The sequence below is a fragment of the Homarus americanus genome, unplaced genomic scaffold (genome assembly GCF_018991925.1).
Source record: "Homarus americanus isolate GMGI-L3 unplaced genomic scaffold, GMGI_Hamer_2.0 scaffold54264, whole genome shotgun sequence".
Taxonomy (NCBI): domain Eukaryota; kingdom Metazoa; phylum Arthropoda; class Malacostraca; order Decapoda; family Nephropidae; genus Homarus; species Homarus americanus.
In genome coordinates, this window is record NW_024720633.1 from 330 (window position 1) to 20,709 (window position 20,380).

General features: G+C 45.2%; 2 protein-coding genes across 2 annotated transcripts; both read right to left on the reverse strand.

Annotated features, from left to right (window-relative positions):
• Positions 1-643: 643 nt before the first annotated feature.
• Positions 644-14,619, reverse strand: LOC121860678 (zinc finger BED domain-containing protein 5-like; the record flags this gene model as incomplete). The annotated part of the gene is made up of 3 exons (XM_042357956.1): positions 13,842-14,619; positions 13,552-13,710; positions 644-752 (listed from the first exon to the last, which is right to left on the reverse strand). Coding segments are annotated over exons 1-3 (1,046 nt in total), but the record flags the coding sequence as incomplete, so codon positions are not given.
• Positions 14,620-14,682: 63 nt separating this feature from the next.
• Positions 14,683-16,659, reverse strand: LOC121860679 (zinc finger BED domain-containing protein 5-like). Its single transcript, XM_042357957.1, has 2 exons — positions 16,642-16,659; positions 14,683-15,090 (listed from the first exon to the last, which is right to left on the reverse strand). The coding sequence occupies exons 1-2, from the start codon at positions 16,657-16,659 to the stop codon at positions 14,683-14,685; spliced, it is 426 nt and encodes a 141-aa protein (XP_042213891.1).
• Between the last annotated feature and the right edge of the window lie 3,721 nt (positions 16,660-20,380).

Consider the following 20,380-nt stretch of genomic DNA (forward strand, 5'->3'; position numbering starts at 1 on the left):
ACACACACATATATATGAAGGTGTATTGACGTATGGTACACAATGGAGTGGAGCACGATCATTGCCACCGTATCACCACCACAATCACACCATCATCACTACCACCATATAACTACCACTACGACCACCATTACCACACAACACCACTACCACACCACCACCACCACTACGACCACCATTACCACACCACCACCACAACCACACAACCACACCACACAGAACAATCAGTATATTATTTTCACCATCCTGTGAAATAACTACCCAACGTTACCAAGAGACTCGCGTAAGCCTGATGAATCGGTCGGTATCCTTTGGTGGCACTTATTTAGTCGCTACCTAACCCAGTGTCTTGAACCTTCGGTCAATACCTCGACCACAGACTGTACCGAATATTTGCTGGCTAAACTGACCTCCCAAATATTATAGGTTCAGTGTCCATACTAGTGATAATAGCAGCTAGTTCCTCGGTAGCCTGATGTCTTAGATTATAGGTCAGTAGTGGTAGTGACTGCAGAACTTAGTTGCTAGCATGAAGGGTGAGTGGTATCCTTGACTGGTCAGGATGCCTCCTTGGTGGATTTTTTTGTTATCACATAATGTGTGTGGGGGGGGAGGGGGGCATTGTCACCTCCCTCTCTCTGACCTTGGACGCTGGTGCACCGTACTGCTGTGGGTCGGCCATCGTTCATCTGAGTCACCCACTTGTGGCTTGCTTAATGCGATCATTACTTCCATTACCGCCACCATGTGAGCTGAGGGCGAAAAGTCGGATGAAAGTAAAGACGTATCAAGTTTACAGAAAAATATAGAACAAGGTGACAATAAAGGTAGACGTAGCCTTCTCCTTTCCGCGTACCGACAAAATCCAATTGGTCATAATGCTGGCAGTTACTGTGTTTACAACTCTTATACAGATGGATTCACGTAGGGTGGAAACGTGTCCCACGAGACAATGATGTGACTTTACCCCCTGATTAGTGTCATCTTGCTCCAGGGAACAGGTAGGTCATCCTCTTCAAAAGGTCAAAGCATCGTACTCTACAGATATAAGTCATGGGGTTCAAGGGACTGTGTTAAAGTGATTTTATTAATGAACTAATTTATTGTTGTCAGGGAGTTATAACTTCTGTAGAGATGGGTTAAGAGAAGTAATGACAAGCTACTAAATATTCATTCTCGGTATTTACATAAGTTTTGTACACGTATGAATGTTATCCACATATACAGTACATACTCTATATACGAGATTTTTCGTTCTCTTATCATTATTTTTCTTTCTAATTAATCTGTAGCATCAGGTGACAGGCAAGCTGATAGACCTCACCTGAGCCGCATTAGAGCTTCTCTAATGGCAGTAGATTTATTTTTACAAACAATTTTAACTCAGAATACCAGTATTCCAGATAATTACGGAGTGATTTGTTATCCTAACAGCCCCTTATAGTGATGCAGTTTGGTTTAATTTATCTGTCTATCTCTGCTTATTTTTGTCCTATCCGTTTGTCTGTACTCCCACAACATCTATCTGTCTGTCTGTATATGAAGTCAGGTCTAGTATTCTAGTTTAAGTCATGTACGGAGTCCGAATATCAACAAGACCTCACGTGGCCTCCCCTTACTACCCTGATGACTTAAGCTTTAGGTATCGAAGAGGAAGATAGTGATCAAAGGTCAGGCAGCGACACTCTGAGTGATGGTACTCGTTAGCGCGAAGTAATAACTTGGTTGAGTTACAGCTCGACTTATGTAACTCTGACGCACATAACTAGACGTCACTAATTGGGTAGTTTGGGTGTCCAGTGTTTACCTATTGTCTTAAGGCGGGGTTGCCAGCAATATTGTCTTAAGGTTAAGGATGGATAATATCTCTGTCTTCCTCGATATAAAGAAATATTTATCTTTTACTTTACTTAAGACCAGTAAGAGTGGGGGTTGTGTTGTGCTCATTACTGGAGTTATTATGTAATACTTAGGTCCTTGGCCTTGTTCACACAGCATATGAACAGCAAGAGGAACACAGGTTTAAATGTTAGGTTCGTCTTCCTGGCCGCCTCCCGCATTGACCTCACCATTATCCTTCCCGCTACCTTTGAAAGACAGAGGAATCCTTCTTGATGATTGGTCGTCTGCTTTGCCGTTGGTATGTGGGCCGCTTCTATTGCTCGACTTATCCCTTTATCCAGATCTTGGCAGATTATCCCAATTCTTTGCCTCTATACTCGTACAACCTCTGTTTCAGGCTACGTCCTGATCTCCTTAAACTACGTCTTACTGAAGCCAGACTTTACTTAAGTTAGACCTTACTTAACTAACCTCTAACCAGTTCTACTCTTCTCCTAAAGTTACCTAACTTAACCTCGGCTGACCTATCTATTATCTCTAACATCTAACCTTCTCTTCCATTACAGTAACATAACCCACCGCTAATTTAACCTAACCTAACCAACAGTAATATTTGTATGACATTATTATAAAAGAGGTCAAAAATTAGTAATAACACACAAGAGATCTGATGGAATCGTAAATGAGGTATTGATGACGTCAGCCGTGGGGTTTACATTGCCTCAAAGATAGACCTTTAACAGAGTACTTTATGTGTAAATTTTCACCGTTTGATGTATGCAGATTTTTTGTAGGGTTTGATGTATGTGAGTGTATGTGTGTATGTAAATTTAAGTAAACACACACACACATCCCGGTGCTGCCATAGGTACAGTATGGCAACTCACGTCATCAGATAGAGAACGTCGATTACAATAACAATACCTGAAAAATTACGTTAACAAAATTTTCAGGAATAAATTACACTAATGGATATGAATAAGAGGAAAATATACAGGAGACTTAGTAGGTTTTATTGTATAAGCATCACAAAGAATGTTATTACAATGACATTATAATAGAAATTTACTTAAGGTTCTGCATAGATAATGCTGATGTAGTTAAAGTCTCAATAGTGTGTGTATAGGTAAATTTCCTCAACAGGTATGAAAGAAAAGGAGAAATAATAACTGTTGAATGTGTCTCAATGTGAAGGCTACAGACAGCAGGTATAGTTAAAGAAGGTAGTAGGTAGTTATCAAACAGGGAGGTACTACCGCCTGGGAAGATATTGGAAGCATAATGTGTTGTCTAATGGTAGACCCTGCTGCTATATGGCATCACGAAAATTGTGACCAAGTCCCAGGTTGCTCATCTAACTTTCTGCATCATTTACACACAATTGCAGGGTCTCAATTGTTTCCCTTACTTTGACAACACAAAATATATATCGTTTCTCACTCTTGATTTGTTTTTGTTTTTTTCTCCATTCTTTGCAACTCCTTCCCCCCCCTCGTCCCCGATGTGGGTGGGTGACCTGTACCTGGGTGGACTAATGAGTAGTTTACCTGCCGGGTATATGACGAGGAAAAGCGAAATAATAACTTGACGTCTTGTGATGTGCATCTCTCAACAACGCTAATGTTCCCACACCATCCTACACAAGCCTTTGGAATTAGCATATCTAAGAATCCCATTTCCATCACAAGAGACATACACACACACACACGACCCGGGAGCGTCAGCAGTGTCTCCTCTTAGTCCTAGGAAACATCAAGGAAATAGCCACCGGGATCCGTACCCTAATGCTTCTATCGTCACTTTGGCTTTTATCTGGTTATTCTTTTGTGGTTAATCATTGTATTTATTCTCAGCCATAAACCATAGATCATCCGTGTCAGTCTGTCACAAAAGGTGAATGAAAGGGAAGGGCTCGAAGTTCAGGATCCCATCTGTGTGATCAACTGAACCTGCTGCAAGGCTCACTTTACCTTGGTCGTCAGTGGAGCGTCTGAAAGAGTATATTATGTTTGTATGTATGGCTGGAGGCATATAAAACACGTGTCTCAAGGCAGTGAATGAATGGATCTTGTTTACAATGGTAGAAAAGGAAAATTGCATCTGTTGTATGTGTGTGAAAAAGTGTTACATTATAATGGTTTTGGCATCATGGCACAATAAGCGAAAGATTAAATGACGTTTTTCAGACAAAAAATCGAAGAAATGAAAAGGAATTACACAGAAAATGAATCCTTGATATCGCGTCTTCCCTCGACAGGTTGTCATATAGAAGTCACTGTCCGTCCGATCTTCCACTCAATTTGTAAACAATGACATCAGACGAGCATTGATGAACGTTCCCCAATTTGGGTGTTTCAAGAACTCTTCCCTAACGCCCACGTCTCCGCCGGGCCCTCCCATAGGCCATACCATCAGGCCGGGAACAAGAAGCGTCGCACGTGAAAACGATTTTCTGTCAATCTGCTTTTATGGAGTCGTGTAAATGGATGGATGGGTGACAAAATGGATGTACAAGAGACAAGTGTGTAGTTGTAGGAGGATATGTGGTCGTAGAATATGTTGGGGGTATGAGGTCGTAGAATATGTAGGGGGTTATGAGTTATGAGGTAGTAGATATCGGCGAGAATTTGACCCAGCAAGTAAATATCCTGTAATTTTTCTTTTGGCGTGTTTGTTGTTTGTATCAGCTCGCTTTCTCTTACCGTGTACTGTATCCGCACTGCCTCTAACCTAACCTAACCTAACCTACTTGTCCTCTCTTCCTTCAATACAACTTCTTTATTAATATGGACAGTTGTTTCCACGTCTCTTTTATGACAGGACTCGAACACCCTCAACCCGATGTTGCTGTTATTGGAGTCTGTAGAAGCTTCGGTGCCTAAGGCTGTGTTGTGTCCCTCTTGTGTGTCACCCTCCCCCCTCGTGTGTCACCCTCCCTCTCGGGTGTCACCCCCCCCCTCGTGTGTCACCCTCCCCCCTCGTATGTCACCTTCCCCCTCGTGTGTCACCCTCCCCCGCGTGTTTCCCCCTCGTGTGTCACCCTCCCCCGTGTCACCCCTACCCCTCGTGTGTCACCCTCCCCTCGTGTTTCCCCTTGTGTGTCACCCTCCCCTCGTGTGTCACTCTCCCCTCGTGTCCCCCTCTTGTGTGCCCCTCCTCGTGTGTTCCCATCGTGTAGCCCCGTGTGTGTGTCCCTCGTCTCCTCGTGTGTCCCCCTCCCCTCGTGTGTCCCCCTCCCCTCCGTGTTTCCCCCTCCCCCCTCGTGTGTCCTTGTACAACTCATGTAACTGATAATCATAGATGTCTCGTGGAGAACTTAACCAAAATATAGTAGCAGTATTCAGGTCTGATGGGATCACATTATTAGTGGTTTCCCCGACGTGTATTTCTCATAACTGGATGTTTAATATTTTTCATAACTCAATGAAATAAGCTAACTAACTAACATTCATAAATAACACTAAGTTTACATTAACACTGGACCTTAAGTAGATACATTTACTTAACACCAGGAAAGTTGATTGTATAGATATGTAAATACCAAGATATGTGAACACGCCTGACGGCAGGACTCTGTTACCATTCATCGTACCATTTATTCACATGTCTGTATTACTACATATTATTATAGCATGTCTGATATCTATGCTTATGTCTAATGCCTATGTTCACTTACCATGTACCGATGTACTATGTCTGTACCGCGCTAGTCGAGTAACTAGAAGACCTTATTTATTGTCCTAGTAATGTCTAGCAACTCTCCTTGCCTAGCTAGCTAACTTCCCTCAGATCGGCTTCGGCCTGCCTACGGCACGGGGTCCTTTTTGCTTGTCCCTGTTTTTCTGTACCTGTTGGTTATCCTGCCAAGTCTTGTACTACTTATTGAATTTATCTACTGCTCGTGCCCTGGAGTTTCAAGAACCTTGTCTAGGATTGCATCCCACCACATGGCGCAGTTTGAGTAGCTCCAACACGACAGTTGACAAGTCTCAAGAGCCGGCCTCGTCTGTTTCCCGCTCCTCCTCTGTTTCCTGCCCAGAAGATATACTCCACAGTGCCCCTGGATTTAAAGTGCTTTGTGACCTTGTGAAGTGCCCTAAGTGAAGTGCAGTGCCTTTCATGTCTGTTTGCTATGTTTCTGGGGCCCTACAGGTAGCAGAAACCCTTTTAGCCCAGTTTTCAAGAGAGCACCTTAGGCATACATCCTCCGTCTGCGCCGGCCCGCAAGCCACTGCCCCCCCCCCCCCTTCGACTGAGTCATCACCGACATCTCGCCCAGGCGCGCGGAGGAATACACCGCCGCCAGCCGCCTCCTCTCACTTCACAAATATTACAGTCAATACTCTTTTACTTGCCCGCCAGTTCCTGCACTCAGGCAAGTACATTGACGAAAACATAGCACTTCACCTTATTCTCCTTGTCTTTCCCATCGCAACCATACCAAACACGAGATGTCTGACCACGACGATTTGCTGGGAAATTTATATGAGGATCATGAGGAAGACGAAGCCTCACAGACCCTCCCACCCCCCCTCACGCCTCACACGCCGGGCGCGCCAAATTCAAAGGATGGGAGCCAGGATATATGTCAGTTAATTCACTTCCTACAAGTTTCCCAAGAGAAGGAAGCCCAAAGACGCCAATTAGAGGAGGAAAAACGACGTCAAGAGGAATTGTCAAGACAGTCAGAGGAATCAGCTTACCGTCTTCAACTTCAACAACAACACCAAGCTGATAACCGCAAATTCCTGGAACTATTGGAATTGCTGGCAACGAGGACAACTTCACCAGCTGCCACAACCAATTCGCCAGCTTCAGCCTCTTCATCTATCCTTCAGACAACGCCTCCTCACACGTCACCTATCCCCCTTGGGTATACCTCAGTGCCTTCTCAACCACCTGCTCCAGTCTCAATTCTCGTCGACCTCTCCGTACCTCCTCCATTACCTGCCGTCTCGAGTACACCCCTGCACAGCAAGTCTTCAGTTCCCAGCCCCCCACCTCTTCAATCTGATGCAATATATCAAGTATACCGTCAATGGCGACGTCGTTTCGAAGACTTTGCTGTTATGTCTGACCTCAACCGAATGCCCCCTCATAAACAACTCATCCAATTAAGATCGTGCATTTCCCTCGATGTTCAACGCCTCCTAGAGCACACGCTAGCCATTCCCCCTGATTCCCCCATGTCAGTGACAGAGGTTTTAAACGCCTTGCAGAGTCATTTCCGTGGCCTCCGCAATGAAGCTTTGCGTCGTAGGGAACTGCTATCCTGCAAACAAGCTTCTGGGGAATCATTCTCAGACTTCTACGCACGACTTAAGGACCTAGCAGCCGAGGTGGACCTATGTACAGGCGATCCTGTAACCTGTGCTGAGATCCAGCTCAAGATGATCTTGCTGATGGGTGTACGTGACGAGGACCTGCTTCAGAAACTCCTCACCCTCGACGCCGCCTCTTCCCTCACCGACTTCGTCACCTGTTGCAGGTCGTATGAGGCCACAAGAGAGGCTGCCTCAGCTATACACTCATCGCCATCTCAAGTTCACGCCGTTTCCACCTACAAGAGGAATCAACGCCAGATGCAGACGGCGTCCTCTCCACGGCCCCCGTCACAGTCACCAGTTTTTTCTCCCGAATCCTGCAGAAACTGTCAGCGCCAGCATGGTCCAGGAAAGTGCGCCTGCGGCTGATAGTAAATGTCGAAACTGCGGGTTTCAAGGCCATTGGCCCCGCACAACTCGATGTCCTGCCAACAAGGTCTCATGCAACGCTTGCAACAAGCAAGGACACTTCGCCAAGTGTTGCAGGTTCACCAAGAAGCCTCCATCTCCAGGTCAAAACGTCTCTTCACAGCCCGACAGAACGTCCACACCACCGTCTCCCAAGAACAACAAAGGATGCCGACGCGTGGATGATGCCTCGAGTGACAGGTCCCCCAAGCCCGTCAATGTTCGTCTGTCCTACGGTACCAACTCTTCCAACCTCCTGATGATACCTGACACGGGCGCGGACATCACGGTGATTGGACCAACACACCTGGACGCCCTCAACATTCCCAGGAGTAGCCTGTCACCCACAGCCATGAACGACGTGCTCACAGCGGACGGGTCCCCGATGTCTCCACCTTTGGGTTGCTTCAAGGCAACACTACAGCTCGGTCCCAAGTCTTGCCTTGCCACAGTCCACGTCCATGAGGGCATCCAAACCCCTCTCTTGTCATGTGGCCATTGTCAGGACTTGGCCATCGTCTCATCCGAGTTCCCAAAGCCCATCCTCGCCGTGACACACCTCAACAGGTGTGCAGAGATACCTGTTTCAGCCATGACCACACCTGCTGCCGCCCGGGAGTTCTTTCTTCGTCAGTTCAGCGACGTCCTTGTCTCCAAGTCCGACCTCCAGAAGACGCCGCTCAAGAAGATGACAGGCCCCCCGATGAGAATCCACCTCAAGCCTGGCGCGACGCCTTTCGCCATCCACACACCCAGGCCTATCCCCTTTGCCCTACGGGACAAGGTGAAGGCGGAGCTCGATTCTCTGGTGCAGCAGGGGATCATCAGACACGCCGGTGAGGAGCCCTCCGAGTGGTGCCACCCTATGGTCTTGGCACCCAAGCCTGTAGGTGTTCGCATCACAGTGGACCTCACCCATCTCAACTCGCAGGTCTCCCGTCCCGCCCATCCATCGCCTACGCCCATCCAAGCAGTCCGCAGCGTCACCCCGTCTGCAAAGTTCTTTACCACGGCGGATGCACTACATGGGTACTGGCAAGTCGACCTGGCGGAAGAAGATCGCCACCTCACTACATTCATCACGCCCCACGGCCGCTTCCAACACTGCCGCGGACCCATGGGCTTCGCAGCAACGGGGGATGCGTACTGCCTCCGTGGGGATATGGCTCTGCAGGGTGTCACCAACTGCGTGAAGGTCGTAGATGACATCCTGCTCTTCGACGATGATCTCCCGGCCCACTTGAACCGAGTTCATCTGATGCTCACAAGATGTCGTGCCCATGGTATCACCCTGAACAAAGATAAATTTGTGGTCGCCGCCTCCCAAGTTAACTACTGCGGCTACAACATCTCGCCAGAGGGGATCTCAGCTGATGAGGAGAAGGTCAAGGCCATCAGGGACTTCCCTACTCCAGCGAACCTGACCGACCTTCGCTCGTTTATGGGCCTGGTAAATCAGCTGGCCGACTTCTCCCCTAAAATCGCCACATCAGCCCAACCTCTACGCCCCCTCATGAGCCCCAAGCGCTCTTTCCTCTGGACTCCTGACCACGACCTAGCGTTCAGGAATGTTAAGAAGGCGTTGCTGTCACCACCAGTCTTGGCACCCTTCGACCCGTCCTTACCAGTGGTCCTCCAGACCGACGCCTCCTGTCTATACGGCCTCGGATATGCCCTCCTTCAAGACCACGGCCAGGGTAGACTGCGCTTAGTTCAGTGTGGCTCCAGGTTTCTGACCGACACGGAGACCAGATACGCCACCATCGAACTAGAGATGCTGGCAGTCGCCTGGGCTATGGCCAAGTGCCGCCTTTACCTGTTCGGCCTTGGGCATTTCACCCTCATGACGGACCATCGCCCGCTCATACCCATCCTCAATCACTACACGTTGGACGCCATCGAAAATCCTCGCCTCCAACGTCTCAAAGAGAAGACCGCCCCTTACGTCTTTACAGCTGTGTGGCGCGCCGGGAAGCTTCTGTGCATACCAGACGCCCTCTCCCGAGCCCCTGTTAGTCGCCCCACACCTGAAGATGAAGTCGACTGTACCACGGCCGCGGCTCACGTTCGGTCTTTAGTGACACACACAGCCACTTCTCTTGCTGACAAGACGACGACGACGCCCTCCATCGAAGACGATAGGACTCTCCAGGAGCTTCGCATCGCTGCCGCTCAAGACCCGGCATACGTCCAACTCCTCGACTACGTCTCCGCTGGATTCCCCACCAACCGCTACGACATTCACGCCTCCGCCCTCCCCTTCTGGAAGCTAAGGGATAGCCTCTATGCGGACGGAGAGCTGGTGTTGTACGGCCCCAGGATCGTCGTTCCCGCTGCCCTCCGCCGGCGCACCTTATCCCGCCTCCATGACAGCCACCGCGGCGTTGAAGCCACCAGGCGCAGAGCCCGTCAGACCGTCTTCTGGCCTGGTATTGACGCCGATATTAAGAGCACGGTTGAGGCCTGTGAGCCTTGCCAGCAACTCCAGCCCAGCCAGCAACAAGAGCCGTACCTGTGCAATGACCTCCCGAAGCGGCCCTTTGAGTCTGTGTCCGCCGACTTCTTTCATGTGGCCGGAAAGTCTTTCCTGGTGGTCGCCGACAGGCTCTCTGGATGGCCCGTGGTAGTTCCCTGTGGTCGGGACACCGCCTCTTCCAGGGTCATCCGGATGTTTTGTTGCTTCTTCCGGGAAGTCGGAGTGCCTCTCCGCCTCCGAACCGACGGTGGGCCCCCGTTCAATAGCCACGAGTTCAAGAGCTTCGCCGAACGCTGGGGCGTCCACCACATCGTCACCTCCCCTCATTACCCGCAGGCGAATGGCCACGCCGAGGCAGCGGTAAAGTCCGTAAAATACCTCATCCTCAAGACAGCACCGACGGGGAACCTGGACTGCGAGGAGTTCGACAGGGGCCTACTAGAACTCCGTAACACCCCTACCCCTGCCGGACGCTCTCCTGCCCAGGTGTTGTATGGCCGCCCCCTTCGTACTTGTGTGCCTGCCCACCCCCAGTCCTTCTCAGATGAATGGCAGATCAAGGCGGACGAGTGTGACCGCCGTGAGGCTGCCCGGATGGCCCAAGTGACAAGCCACTATGACGCCCACGCCCGCCCCCTTCCCAGGTTGACCGTCGGCCAGCAAGTACGAATCCAGGACCCGACGTCACACCGCTGGGACAAGGTCGGGGTCGTCATGGGCCGTGGCGAGTCCCGTTCGTACCAAGTCCGCCTCCCCAGTGGTCGTGTGTGGTGGCGAAACAGACGCCATCTCCGCCCAGTGCCATCCTCTAGTGACGAACCTTCCTCCCCGTCCCCTGTGCCCCCTTGCCCAGACCAGGAACGAAGGTCGTCAGTTGATCCTCCCATTGTCCCTCGCCGCTCCCCCCGACTCATGGAAAAAGAGTCCGTAGCCGCTCGAGATTGCACTACGAGCGTAAAGGGGGAGGGAGGTGTATAGATATGTAAATACCAAGATATGTGAACACGCCTGACGGCAGGACTCTGTTACCATTCATTGTACCATTTATTCACATGTCTGTATTACTACATATTATTATAGCATGTCTGATATCTATGCTTATGTCTAATGCCTATGTTCACTTACCATGTACCGATGTACTATGTCTGTACCGCACTAGTCGAGTAACTAGAAGACCTTATTTATTGTCCTAGTAATATCTAGCAACTCTCCTTGCCTAGCTAGCTAACGTCCCTCAGATCGGCTTCGGCCTGCCTACGGCACGGAGTCCTTTTTGCTTGTCCCTGTTTTTCTGTACCTGTTGGTTATCCTGCCAAGTCTTGTACTACTTATTGAATATATCTACTGCTCGTGCCCTGGAGTTTCAAGAACCTTGTCTAGGATTGCATCCCACCACATTGATGACCTTAGAAAAAATCTGTAGCATTAACTTTGTCTTTTAATATGTTCTTAGCTAAATGTCTTTAGTTAAGGTAAAATCTCGGTGTTATTTCTTGACGTTATTTCTTACATCTTAAACCAACCCTTTAGGTACATGATTATTTTTTTCATTAACGAGGAATATTTTCATCATAACACCGTATTAATAAGCGTGAGGCAATATGTACCAAGAGGATTCATTAACGCTTCACGCTCCTGGCACCCTGTTGTACCCAAGCCATGATACGTTCTTCACGCTAATGGTAGGAAAAATTAAACCCTTTGAGTGTATTACCTTTACGTAAATGAATTCTTCGAGTTCTTCATTACCTCCTCTAACACGTGACTCTAATAACACGTGTATGTCTCTTGAGTTATTAAATGTCTTGTTATTTATGTCTGTGATGAGTTGATGCCACTTTTCTTGGGTACTTTTACTCATCATGTCTACCTGTACTTTTTTCCTAGGTATTATTATTTTTTCCATTTCCCACATTACTTTTTTAATATATCTCGTTACTTTTTTCATTGTTCCCATTACTTTCTATCATCTTCCGTCACTTTTCTGAGCTAACTGCAATTTTCTTCATTTCTCCAGTGTCTCTCTCTTCATCGGAGCTTCCTTATGTCACTTTTCATTATAACTCACTGACGTCACTTTATATCAGAACGCAATAGAAGCTACCCAGATTGACCCGTGTACAGAGGAAAGAGTATTGACCACACACACACACACACACACACACACACAATATTCCTCCATCTATTGTGTGGTGACTAAGTTTCCCTCATTGTCAGGCAGGGGCCATTAACTATGTCCCCAGCATGTGTTAAGTAGCAAGGTGGTGGTAATGGTGGGGGAAGTGATGGTGGTCATAGTGGTGCAGGTAGTGGTAGTAATGATAGTGGTGATAGTGGTTGTGATAATGGTGGTGTTGGTGGTGGTGGTGGTGGTAATAGTGGTGGTGTTGGTGGCGGTAATGGTGGTGGTAATAGTGGTGTTGGTGGTGTTAGTGGTAATTGCGATGTTTGTGGTGGTAATAGTGGTGGTGGAGGTGGTAGTAATGGTAGTTGAGCACTCGTCAAGACCTAATAAAACGCGGAGAATAACGTCCGTAGAATTATCGGTGACGCTATCGCATTTTAACAGCTGGTTTGTTGTTTATCAAGTTTCCTCTTATTCCTTTTCTACTTTTTATATTTCATCCTTCTTTTTTGCCTTTTTTACCAATTTCTTTTAGTTCATTTTTCTGTTTTTTTTTTAAAGATTCAATGGATCGCCTTTTCTTCTATTTCGGATTTTGAAGACCAAACTAAACAAAATCAAGTCCATTAAAAATTTTTGTAAATTTAATCATTTATTTTTTTTTTTTTGTAATCTGTTCTTCGCATTCATCAGATATTAAATATAAAATCGTCATTCACTATACCAGTGGTTCTCAACCTTGTTTGCCCCATGCACCCCTTTCACCATATGTCAGAATGTCATTCCCCCCTCCTTTCCAAGATTGTCTGCCTCAAAGAGTGCATTCCAAATAATATGCATATAATACTGAAAATCCTTTATTTTTTTCCATATTAGTACAAATACATTTACAATTTTACATGGATTATTTTTATAGTGGAGTTTTACAAATTAAATGCCAATTGAAAATGTTGATGGATTTATAAAACTTGAATAGAAGTAAAATAGTTTTTTTATATTTATAATGAATTACTTAACAGACCAAACTGAAGCATAATGCAATAAACAAAAAGTTCAATAGAATACCAGGATATTGTAAATTTGTAATTAATCTTATTCAGATGAAGATTACAGTCAATGAGAAACCTGTGATTGTTTTTTCTTCGCCAATTCTGGGATATGCGGAGGAGTGCTTGAAAGGGCACAACGCAGGTCATTTTCTACCTCTAATCTACTACGTTGCTTCGTTTTAATTTGCAACAGAGTTGAAAAGCCTGACTCACAAAGATATGTCGACACAAACGGAAGCAATGCACGGATAGCTCTTTCTGCCACTTTTGGGTAGGAATCGCACATCAAGGGCCAAAATTCTGTGATTGATTTCTCATCGAACATACCTCTTGCTCCCGAATCAGTTTTCAGCTCCAGAAATTCATCTTGACAATCATCAGGAACTTTTTCAACTGACAATTTGAATGGATTTCGCACTAAATGCAACTCATCATCACTGAGTTCAGGAAAATATCGGCTGAATTCATTTTCCAGTGTATCAAATGCTGTAAAATTTCATTTTTTGCAAATTGTGGAAGCACCTTGTCTTCACCACCAACAACAAGAACGGATGACATTTTCTCAAACATTGCAACATTTTTTATATTAACCTTTCTCTTCCAATTTTTCAGCTTGCTCATGAAAGCTTTCAAGGCATCCATGAATTTTATGATGTTTGTATTCCTTCCTTGCATCTGAAGATTCAGTTTATCCAGCTGCTCAAAAATATCAACCAAATAGGCAAGGCGCATGAGCCATTCCTCATCATCCAGCCAGGCAAAAAATTCCATCTTACCCTGAACTTCAAAAAATAATTTGAGCTCATCTCTAAGCTCAAATATTCGCTCAGTTACATTTCCTCTTGACAGCCATCGAACATTTGTGTGGAAAAGAAGCAAATAATGGGCTGCATCCATGTCGGTACATAACTGCTTGAAAAGTCGTGAGTTGAGAGCTCCTCCTTTGACAAAATTCACAATTTGAATTGTTTGATCCAAAACCTTCCCTAGCGGAGCTGGAAGTGTTTTTGAGGCCAGTGCCTGACGATGGATCATATAATGAATGCCTTTCACTTTTGGAGCTCGCTTTTTCACACAAACTTGAAATCCTGATTTTGTCCCCAACATAGCTGGTGCTCCATCTGTACAGCACCTACAGATATTATCCCACAAAAGATTTTCTGATTCAAAGAAAGATGAAACCTTTTCCAAAATATACGAGGCCTTGGTAGTTGTTTCAAGAGAAGAACAAAAGAGAAACTCCTCTTTAAATGAACCTGAGTGAACATACCTTGCTAACACCATCAACTGGGAACACGATGCCACATCAGTCGATTCATCAAGTTGAATTGAAAATAAGCCAAATGCTGAAGACTTGATCTCCTGCACAACTTGATCCTTGATGTCAATGGCCATATCGCTGATCCTCCTTTGGATAGTACTGTTTGATAGTGGAACCGCTGCAAGTTTTTTCTCCAATCAATTTCCCAACACAATTTCCACCATCTTGAGAGAGCAAGGTTTGATCAAATTTTCCCCAATTGTATGTGGTTTTTTCTGCTTTGCTATCTCCAGTGCTACGACATAAGAAGCTTCAGTAACCTTTTGGTTTGTTTCTTTGAATGCCCCTGTTGAATCCAGCTTCATCTTTTTGAGAGCATTCCCATGACGTTCAAAAAAGTTTTGGTCCTTGTCCTTGTGTTGAGGATGAACATTCTGCAAATGTCGCCTCAACTTTGTTGGTTTCATAGAATCATTTGTCAAAGCTTTACTACAAATAACACATTGAGGCCTTTCTTCTCCATTGATGATGATGGATGTGAATCCATATTCAATATATGAATGATCGTACCCTCTTTTTTTGACACTCATGATGGGCTCCAAATTCTGTAAATAAAAACAAGAAAAAGTCAAAACTATAAATGGATATTTTCACAGATAAAAAAGTGAAATATTTGTCTTTATTTTTTATTTAATCAGCAACATGGCTGGCATTAAGAAGTAAATAATGCCAGTGACGCACAAAAAGAATATGTGTAAAATACACAAATATGGAGATTATGGTCCATGTTAACACCACAAAAACTAGAGAAGCACAGTCACCAATGTGAGTGCGAAACCACCAAAATAGTCACAAAAAGTGGCAAAAAACACAGGAGCTAACGGAGAGAAAACCCGGCGTGACCTCTCAGTAGCGCGGATCATTGAAGACTGCTCAGAACTGCAAGCAGGGGTGCAGCGGCGTCGCTTCATCGAGAAGATGTTGCCAGTTGCTGGCCTCCTGGTTGAATGAATGCTCACAGCGTGGAGCTTGCTGGAGGAGGTGTTGCTTGTTCAGGAAGATGGGCAGAATGAGAGCTGGTTGGTGAGGACAGCTGGTGGGTCGCCATGCTCGCTGGCGGGAGCGAGGACCGCCAGGCAGGCAAGGAGAAGCGAGGGGCCGCCAGGCAGCGGCGGAGGAGGAGGTGTTGCTTGTTGTAGAAGTGAGGCCGGAATCAATCTCAATGGAGAGACAGAGCTTATATACCTAGCAGACGTGAGTCACCTATGAGTCACGTTGGGAAAACCCGAGAAGTAACCGGTCTTTGGCTCGGTTGCTAGGATACGGCGGCGCATCTGGTGACGCCGCTCGTTTGGTTGCTAAGGAAAGCGTCGCAGGTGGGATGCAGCTATGCAGTTTGTAGGGGAGACGTCCACTACAGGGTGTAGGGGGTGGGGGTACTAGTGACAGGAGGCTAGGTCTAGGACTCTAAGCAAAGCGTAAGCTTTCGTAAGGGTACTTGCAGACGGACCACTCGGTGGCGCCTATATCTTTCCTTTGTGGCAGCCCTGTCTATGGGTAATCTATTTTGATCCTTACGGTTCAGGAGCTTGTGGTGAACGGTTTGATAGGCTGCTTGCAGCAGGTAACCGATGCATACTGAATTTTGTGCCGCCCTAGGGAGCTCAAAGGCAATAAAAAGATCAACATTCTAACAATTTGAGTTTGCTAATCTGTGGTCCCAATTCCCCCCCTTGAAAACCTGAAATCCCCCCCTGGGGGGAAATCCCCCCTGGTTGAGAACCCCTGCACTATACATTACACTTCAGGTTTAGCGTCTACTAGTGAGGAAGGAAATCAATTCCTTGGCAAACATCTAATTCCAAGAAAAACGACTGCAGCCTTGTCCGTGTGTGTGTGTGTGTGTGTGTGTGTGTGTGTGTGTAATCGATCCCTGTGTATCTTGCTGTAGTCTGGTACCTGTGGACATAATGAGTTACCTAGTCTGTTTTTTTCGTGTAATCCGGAATGTAATCTAAACTTAAGTGAACCTGCATTTCGTCTAATCTAAGTGTATTTCATTGTAGTTACCTTCTGGGTGTCGGTAATCCTGTGTGTCGTGTGAATTAATGGGCGGCGTAACCTGGGTGTAGCGACCTCCTGGGTGTAGAGCCAACCTTGTCAAATGTGGCCATAATGCCTGAGGCGGAGTCGTACTGTATGTTTGTTGCTTACCCGCTGAGTCACTCCTCGACCCCCAGCGTGATAAAAGGCTCCAGGGAGATTTATTTGTTATGTATGGAAACAACGTAGATTTTGTGATAATTTCTGACAGTAGAAAAAATTAAGTGATTCAGTGTGAGAAGAAATGAAGCAAAATGATGAATATTTTTTTTTTTTTAGATTAATTACATTCAATGTTGTTATTACCGGTCATATAAAGACTAAGATAGACTATATAATAATAATACAGGTAGATTTTTTTACATTTGAAACTAATTAAGGTAAATAAATTATTTGCTTCCGTGTATTCCTAAGCTTTATTAACAAACCTCTTTATTCACGTACTCAAGATAGGTCCAAACAAGAGATAATAACTATACAAAAATTATGGAAGGGTAGGTTCAAGATTGTTGAAAGGGGAATTATATACCTGTAACACCATTAATTATACTGCTGGTGACCGTGGTTGGTGGGATCAAATTATACCAGTATTTATGTTGCTTCTTGGTTGATATTCCTACACGTTAGTTGTCGACCGTGTAAATCTGGGTGTTTTATTTTGTCTCGGGTAAGTGAACGTATGAGAGGGACACACACACACACACACACACACACACACACACACACACACACACCACTGAATGAACACTACTGGGGGAAAAATTAATGACTCGTATCCTCATTATCAACAAGTGCGTGCGTGAGTCAGGTAACACGATCTTTTCCTTAGTGGTACAGGGGTCATATATACAGCTTGTGTAACTGATGGCGAATTGTGATAGATGTTGGATTTCTGTCCCCCCCCCCCCAAAAAAAAATTATATATATCTATATATATATATATATATATATATATATATATATATATATATATATATATATATATATATATATATATATATATATATATATATTTCATCTAGATCCACAATGGAAACGTGGATAAGATAAATTTTGATAAAATCACACAGGAAAAAGGGAAACAATGGGGCACCTTAGCTTTCGTCGTTATTCAAGACATCTTCAGAGGCAACTTAATTACAAGGACTGAGAGAGGCTTATGTACACACCTTACAAAACACTAATCCATACACCACCACCACCGCAAAAACAAGAGGAGCTTATAAGAAAGGGCGAGGTAACTAGTCATGTTAAGTCAGGTAAAAAATATATAAGACCCACTAATCATCTATCCTACATCTACCTCAAATGTTTTCAAAGTATTTTTAACCTTGGACATTTGAAAAATAAATTTGTGTACCATATAAGTTTTGTACTGACCAACATTAAGGTTTATGGAATTAATTTCTCTAATCAAACTTGATTCAACCATAAATCTTTCTGTGACACACGATGATTTATACACTTCGTAACTGTTTTCCCAATCAATGGGATGATTATTGTTCCTTTTATGAACGAACAGTGCACTGGTTTCAGATACGGTTCTAATATTGTACCTGTGCTGTTTAATTCTGAGTTGCAATGCTTTCCCAGTCTGACCCAGTTGCTACCTGACCCAGCTGAGTTGCTACCTGACCCAGCTTGGAGAAGGTCGTGCCCGCAAGTGCTCCCGTTAGAGACCAAGGAAAATGGCCGCCTTGGATCGTTGTGTCTTGGGGGAAGAAGAGGGGAGTGTGGGGAAAGACGACCTCTTTGCCACTCTGTTAAGGCAGCTGGGGCAGTTGAGGAGTGAGGTTGACACTCTAATGGGGGAAATTGAAGCCCTCAGGACGGAACTCCTTCAGGTAGGTGTCCTGCCTAGCAGGACACCTGCGAAGGAGGAGCAGGCGTGGAGAGTGGTTGTCTCCAACGGGACTAGGGTCAGGCTCAGGAAAGCTGACCAGGGTGTGGAGTGTAGTAACCCTTACCAGGTGCTGCAGGAAGCAGGCGAGGAAGAGAAGAGGCAGGACGGTATGGATCAAGGAGAGTAAAGGGCAGTTGTACAAACCCTGCCCACAGGTAAGGTCGTGGTAGTTGGGGACAGCCAGGTGAGGTTTGTAGATAGGGCTTTTTGTGCGAGAGATAGGAAACGTAGGACTAGGGTGTGTTTTCCTGGGGCTGGGATAGGGCATGTAGCTGGGAGGTTAGACAGGGTTTTCTCAGGGGAGGGTACCAATCCAGTAGTGTGCCTTAGTGTGGGAGGAAACGACATAGGTAAGGTTAGGAGTGAGGAACTTTTCAAGAGGTATAGGGAGGCGCTGGGGAAGATTAGAGATAGGGGAGGGATCCCGATAGTATGTGGTGTCTTGCCTAGAAGAGGGGTTGGTCGTGGATGGCTGTCCAGGGCAATTGCTATTAATTGCCGACTGGAAAAACATTGTGCAAACAATGGTTGGGCATTCATTGATGACTGGCAACGATTTTATGGCAACGACTACCTGTACTGTCGCGACGGAGTACACTTGTCTCGTGAGGGGGTAAAGACGTTGTCTGCATCCCTGGAGCGTGAAATTGTCACTCAGAAGGGGGGGTTTCGCCAGTAGAGAGGGGTCGGGGAAAATGGGAGTCAAAAAACAAGCAGGTCCTGGGAAGTAGTGAAACAGAAGTAGATAATGCTGAAAATATAGTTAGTCATAATAACAAACATCAAAGTAATAAATGTAAAACAAATAGAAACGGAAGAAATATATTGAGTGTTTATTATACTAATAGTAGAAGCCTGTGTAACAAGATGGACCAGCTCAGGGCCATTGTTAGTAAAGAGAACATAGATATAATTGCAATAACGGAAACATGGATAAATTCAAACAGCAAGCATTTTTTAGCAGAATTTCATATTCCAGGATATAACCTATTTAAATTTGACAAGGTAGGAAGGAGAGGTGGCGGTGTAGCAGTGTATATCAGGGTGTCATTAAAAAGCGGCAATAAATCAAACATTAAAACAAATAGCGACAATGAAAGTATTTGGGTAGAGATTGGTGAGGGCAGTGAATCCGTAGTCATTGGTGTTATATATAGACCACCTAATTTGAGTAGGAACGATGGTAAATTGCTATGGGAGGAAATAAAGAAGGCATCTGATAGAAACAATGTATGTATTCTAGGCGATTTCAACTTTTCAGGCATAGATTGGAAAAATCAACTTAGCGATAATGAATCTGAAGATTTTCTAGAAGTAGTACAAGATAGTTTTTTATATCAATTCATAAACTCGCCCACTAGAGGAAATAATATCCGATTTAGTTCTCAGTAATAATGAAAATCTAGTAAAAGGTGTTGGGATTGGAGACGAACTAGGAAACAGTGATCATAAAGCCATATATTTTAACATAATATGGGATGGCAGGAAGAAGGAAAATTCGGCCTTGATCCCAGATTTTAGGAAGGCTAATTACGGTAGCTTAAGGAGAGACCTAAGGGATGACCCTATGGTCAAAAGATTAATCCCCCCCACACCTCTGGAAACTGTCAACTTAGGACGGGATAACCCCGAATTTAATTTAGCAGCTACTTATGAACAATTTATTGCGACAATCAATAATGCCCAAAATAAACACATCCCTAAAAGAAAATTCAGATCGATATGGAACCAACCAAAATGGATGAATAATAGACTCTTAGATCTTTAGGGAAAAAGAAAGGAGTATAGAAAAGTTAAGAAAGGCGAAAATCACTTACTTGAAGTTTACTATCCAAGAACCCTAATAACAAGACAGGTAAAAACAGAAATTAGGAAAGCAAGAGAATTAT